This window comes from Anoplophora glabripennis, unplaced genomic scaffold (genome assembly GCF_000390285.2).
Source record: "Anoplophora glabripennis isolate ALB-LARVAE unplaced genomic scaffold, Agla_2.0 scaffold149, whole genome shotgun sequence".
Taxonomy (NCBI): domain Eukaryota; kingdom Metazoa; phylum Arthropoda; class Insecta; order Coleoptera; family Cerambycidae; genus Anoplophora; species Anoplophora glabripennis.
Window position 1 is genome coordinate 836,692 of NW_019416248.1, and position 6,167 is coordinate 842,858.

General features: G+C 30.3%; 1 protein-coding gene across 2 annotated transcripts in view; it reads right to left on the reverse strand.

The window, feature by feature from the left end:
- Positions 1-4,895, reverse strand: part of LOC108911730 (probable 3',5'-cyclic phosphodiesterase pde-5) — a 51,067-nt gene extending 46,172 nt beyond the window's left edge. Inside the window, exon 1 of one of the 2 annotated variants that reach the window (XM_018716731.2) lies at positions 4,803-4,895. In XM_018716731.2, the coding sequence (XP_018572247.1) occupies positions 4,803-4,860 (58 nt within the window). In that variant the 5' untranslated portion in view covers positions 4,861-4,895. Of the gene's footprint in view, positions 1-4,584; positions 4,652-4,802 lie in introns of those variants that run through there. The other variant, XM_018716732.2, reaches the window with a different exon arrangement.
- Positions 4,896-6,167: the final 1,272 nt, after the last annotated feature.

Here is a 6,167-nt window from a genome sequence, read left to right on the forward strand (position 1 = left end):
CAACAATTATATCAGCAGAAATATTTATTACGGTACCGCGATAATAGAATGAAAATTCTCATCTAAGTTCGATATTTGAAAGAAATCTACATAGATGCTAATGCATTTTGTATTGCTTCGCCGTAAATTAATTCAATATCCATTAACGCTGCATACACAGGTAACTTCGAACACTTGTAAAACTGATGTAAACGATAAACCACAGTAATAAGAGCGCTATGAAAACCACAGTAATAATTACCTTACTTTCCAAATCGACCGTTTAGCTTAAATTATTTTCTAATAAATTGAAGCTTAACCCTATAAAATAATTAGCCTTAAAGTTTGGATTCCCATTAAAACGAACTTTTGACATTAATCCAAAAATTAATTCTACTTGATTTTTTAATGCCATAATCTTATCTGAGTCAGTAAACAAACATAACATACACTCGTATATTGTTCTAAATCGTACTGTGTTGTTTTTGAACATTTTGAAAATTCAAAATTCAACAGTTCCAGTCAAACGTACTAAATCTCAATTATTCCTTACTGGGTTCTTCGAATGTGTCTTACTCACATACAAATGTTGGTATTTTGTGGAAGCCTTATTTTATTTTCAATCCACGTAAAAAAGTTATACTCCTCAGAAACTCCAGTTTATGTTTCAACAAACTTTTCCTTAATGATACCCCAAAGTTAGTCTGCTTTATTAGACCGAAGTTTCAATGATTCGTATTATTATCTAAATCTAAAGTCATCGAAAGCAGCAACGCCTTATTGTTACTTTGTGTTTTGTCCAGGGAAAGAAAACTAGACAAAAACATACCAAGACTGAATTCTCACAAGATTTTTTATTTTTGTTTGTGTATGTTACGTGTGCCAAAAGTTATATTTTAGTTCAATTTGAACATAGAATAGTACCCGATATCTGTTCAGAAAATACACCGATGAGAAAATGGTAGTAGATTGATGTTCGTTTTTTTTTCTGAACAGACCCGTCTACACTGTAATAAAACAAATATCTGCTATGTTTATAGATTTCCATATAATATTTTCGTTAAATGAACGATATAATATTTTCGTTAAATGAACGTTAATAAAAGAAATATGGTACATCTCATAGTTATAACTTATTACTTTTATTTTAAATTGTAATAACAATATTTGAAAAGATGTCAGATTTTAAGGATTGTGTTAAAAACAAGATATTTAAAAAAAAATAAGTTGAGGTACAATGAAACGCCACAATTTTGCTTTCATTGTATTAAAAAAATAAATCTAATGTCAATATCCTCACTGATTTACGTTGTACAATTTATTTAATGGAACAAACAAACTGTGTAATTCCTATTTTCAGTAGACTGCTATTTCATTACAATAATAACATATATTTATTATTACGCAGCTTTGTGTACAACAAATTAAAATTATTACCGGCTAAATTTCTGTAATACCGCAAAAAATGGTCATCGCAGTTAAAATATAAATTCAATGCTATAGATAAATTTCCTTTCCATAGCTACTCATTACATTACAACGATTAAACAGTAAAGAATAATTTTAATACATGATCTTGATGTATGTGTACGCTATTCTCTACCTATATCTAGACTGTCCAAGATTGTTATATGACATACTATGTATAACGAGACTAGGAAAACACAGTGAAACACTTAAATCTGTAATTGTCCTGAGGATGTCACGATAAGTGACGAAACGTCGACAATTGAGAAAATTTGCTGTTTTTCTTTGAAATTTGGCCTCTAATCTTCCCACTATTGACAACAAACTGAATAATTTTAATGTTTTTGATATTATTTGTATTTAGCATCATTTCTAAAAGTGGATCTAATTATACTTATTTACGAAACGAATAAAATTATTTACTTGAAAAATTTATGACTAAGGTAGGCGAGATGCGTAGTTATCGCAATATGTATTTTTTAAGTCATATTGCAGTAAAATTAGATTTACTTACATATTGTGAGTTGATTACCACTGAATATGGAGTTTGATACAAGTGCAATTAAAAAAATAACTAAATAGAAACTAGCTTTTAGAAATAATATTTCTTAAAAGTAGGCGTTTTTATTTAAAAAAATACAATTTTTATGCTAAATACGTTATAAATCCGCTACAAAGTTGCTAGTGGGGTAAATTTTGTAAAAGCAAATTCATCAATCAAAAATACAGTGACGTAGCTGCTGATTAAAATATTTTACGTAATATCTACATAATTGTATATTCGCACACTGACTAACCTTGAGGTTAAAAAACGTCAATGTAACGATAAACACCTTAAACGAATTGGAATATTAAAAACCCGCTTTAGAAAATCGTAGTAAAGCTGTTACAGAATGGAATATTTATGAGAGATGCTCTTTTAGGCAGTCAAGGGTGACAACTGGCTAATTATCATAAATATTAATCCCCAACAAATTGGTGATAAATTCAACTTTCTTAAATTGACGAAGGATGGAACTGTTTACTATTAACATTCATTTCTAGTGTTTATGTGTTTATTAATATTGTATTAATTATTTTGCAATGCACAGAATTTGGTTACACCTTGGCAAAATTAATATTTCTAGAAGTAATTTTTAGTATCAACTGACACTAGTGACTGTATTTTTAGTTACAATAGAGGGAAGCAACAAATGATTTGATCAGTGCTGGATCAAATGACAACTTAATCAAATTGAAACTTAATTGAATAATTTTTAAAGCAAGAAATACATTTTGTTTCCATGAACTTTTCCTAATGTGTACACAAATCATTATTATCGAATAAGTTGGGGAATTATTACAGGTATAAATTCATTTTAACCTGACAGGCATTAAGATAATATTTGTCAGCTGTTTGGAGAAAGATAAACGTGTATAATTAATGTCTGAATACGTGTTAATGTCATGAAATTCGGAAGTAAATGTTTGGATTATGGTATTGGCAGCAACTTTTAATAAATTTACGTTTTCACGAAAAAATAGGTTTATTATAGAGCGACAAATAAAGGGTTTCAGAAATAATTATTAATTCAACTGGACGAATCATACTGTTTCTAATTGTACCTACACCTAACCATGTACAATAAATGTAATTTTGTTTAAAATTATAGGGTTGTGTTGAAATGAACGAGACAAAAATTAATTTTGTGTTTGGTTGTCAATGTTACAAGCAGAGTAATTTTTATTTTGTACTATGCAGATACTTTTCTTAACATATTTATGTTTAGTATGGTATTTAATATGACAATTGAAATGGGATTTTCCAGCAAATAATTTGGTACGTTAATAGTACTAATACTTTTCTTGGAATTATAAAACAGAAAACGATAAAAATGTTGATTAAATTCTTGAAATGTTTTGACATAGGTTCGCAATTACATCTTAATAAAGTGAAATTTCTAGAGGTAATACAAATCTTGTAAACACTGAATAATATAGTCACTAACTATTAGAAATTTTGCAAAAAAAAAAGGAGTTTTATATATCACATTTAAAATTATATGTTTTTAGTATTAATTAATAAGGAAGACATTTATAAATATACTTTGTACTCCAATCCATAAGGGCCAGTCTTTTAGTTTCCGACTAAAATATTCTAAATAAATGAGGAACACCTTATATTTTTTATCTATCTAGAGTGCGTGGAAAATAGTCACTTTATTTTACATATTTTTGCATTTACAACCAAATAGCCAAAAACTGTTATATATACACGCTCAGAATTATATGGATAAAAATGAACATATTTCATACCAATTTTGTAGCTGTAATAGAGTTTGTAAGGACCAGTATAGCCTTTATAATTATATTATTTTAACAAATTTTTGCAGATTGTTGTTTACAATTATTTACTACTCGGGACAGTATTTTTTCTTTTTTTAAGAATGGAATATTTACAGAGATAGCACTCGCTTCTGTTTTGCTTAAAAATAAAAAATGAAGAGCTTTTGAGATAAATGACCTTCACAGTACTAAAGGCAATAGTTCGACTTATCGTCAGTAAAAATTTGGAATATTTTTATAAATTAACAAACAAATTATGACGAGTTAAAGTGAGAGGTATCAATTTTGTGGGCAGAAAACCGTGATTTTTTCAACATTTTCATTAATAACTAAAAAATGAGATAACGAAACTAACTGAAATTTTAGCACACAATAGAGTAATAGTGAGACTGTATATGGTCCAAATTTCAAATTATTTTGCAACTACGTTTTCTTAATATCGGTTTCCAAACTCAGGGGTCTATTTCATTTATTTCGATAGTAGTCAGTTCGGATATACAGACATATTCGTTGTCCAAATTTCAAAGAAAAGCTTACGAAATACTATTTTTCTGATTAAGAACGTTTTTTGAACGATAGCAAAAGTTCACATTTTCTAAAATTTTAAAGGCATATCTTTAAAAGTGTAGATCTCAGATACCACATCTACGAACCCTTTACAATTCAAAAGAATTTTTCATTAAAAAAAATTATTAATTAATACACAACAATATTTTCAGGATTATGATATGTACCTACTAAATCAAAACAAAAACTTTTGAGAACTTAAGAGAACTTTTAGCGTTTAAACAAAGCAATAGGAGAGAAGCTTACCAAATGTGTGTTACCGATTTCAAACTTTGTCAGTAAATTTTAGCGAAAATCTTAACGTTTGGAGTTCTACTCCCAAAATTTAAATGACACCCCTTCAAAAACAAACAAAAACTCTATAACCACCACTATCGCGTTCGAAACGTATCTCATTTCCTGGACAATCATTCCACCATACAAATACCAACCAAGGAACCCTTATCATGCTGTATACAACTCACTTTTAGTGTGTCTTCCCCTGCATAGAGTGACGATGGTTCGCGTGAGAGCAGTCCACATGTCATCGCGGTTCTGCGGGCGCACAACGCGTACAATCCATAGCACACTGCGATACTGGCGGCCGACGCCGCCGATGGGCGTCGCGGAACGTCTTGATAAGCGACGAAACATGCGTGCGCGCTCGCGTTTTCGCTTAACGCTCCTCGCGCCCTACGAACTCTTATTAACCCTTTTCTGGCGGATTAAAGGTAGACTAGAGACAGATAGCGGATAAATCGCGGTCAGATTGGGGTCAGGGAGTAATAGTCCCGTCTTTTGTTTGCGGCGAAAAATATGGGTGTGTAAATTACACAAAATTTAAGTTTCAAAAGTGAAAATTAATACATCGACATAGGGCGAAAATTAAAAAAAGAGCTCCGGCATATTCAGGTTTGGCGATCTAGGTAAAAAATGACTTTATACTCTCATTGCTAAAATAAAGTACTTTATCTATCGTTCTTACGTCGCTGTTTGTATTAATATCCTACAATGTACGTATATTTTTAGCTCTAACTTAATTGATTTAAAAATAGGAATTTTATTTCAATATTATCACATTTCTACAAACACAAAGTAAGATAAGAGGGCTTTGTTCCTAAGAACAAACCAACGTTTGCCTTAGTAAATTTTCCATGTAAGATTACTTATCAACAATGTCGATGCGGTTGCCTTTGCCAAGATCGGAACATTCTATTTCTGTTTTATATTGAAAACGTGCTTATAAATATTTTCAAATAACTTTGGCGTCGTCGAAAAGATAAATTATGCATCCGATTTCTTGCCAGATAATAAAACTCCCGTGAGTTGTCTGTAATTAAAGTAAATATAAGCACCGCTAATTAAAACTAAATATAAATTGGCTACGCTTATGTTTCCAGAGCGGAAATTCTTGTCAATTTACGCTAAGTTATTTTTAAATGCACAATAGCATTTCAGCAGTGTCGATACCACTTTAAAAATGAAGATGAGTTTACTGTCATCTTTTTTATTTGTTTCTTTCTGAGAAATATGACAAAAATTATTTCTCAAAAAAAATCTTGTCAAAAAACCGCAATATCATAGAAACATTTAAATTTTGTTCTTTGCAAATGCAGTGTTTGGTTTCAAATCTTTCGATAATAGCACATTTCCCGTTTAAGAAAATCTCATAGGCAATGTTTGCTTCTAGAAATTCCCTCATAAATTGGCATCCTTTGACTCGTCTTCATTTCGAGTTGCACTTCGAAAATGAGCCATTACAGTAAAGGCATCTTGTTCTGAAGTAAAAGACATGCGTTCATGTAACCTTTATCTCGAGATGCAGCTAATTGGCTGACTTTTGCTAGCGA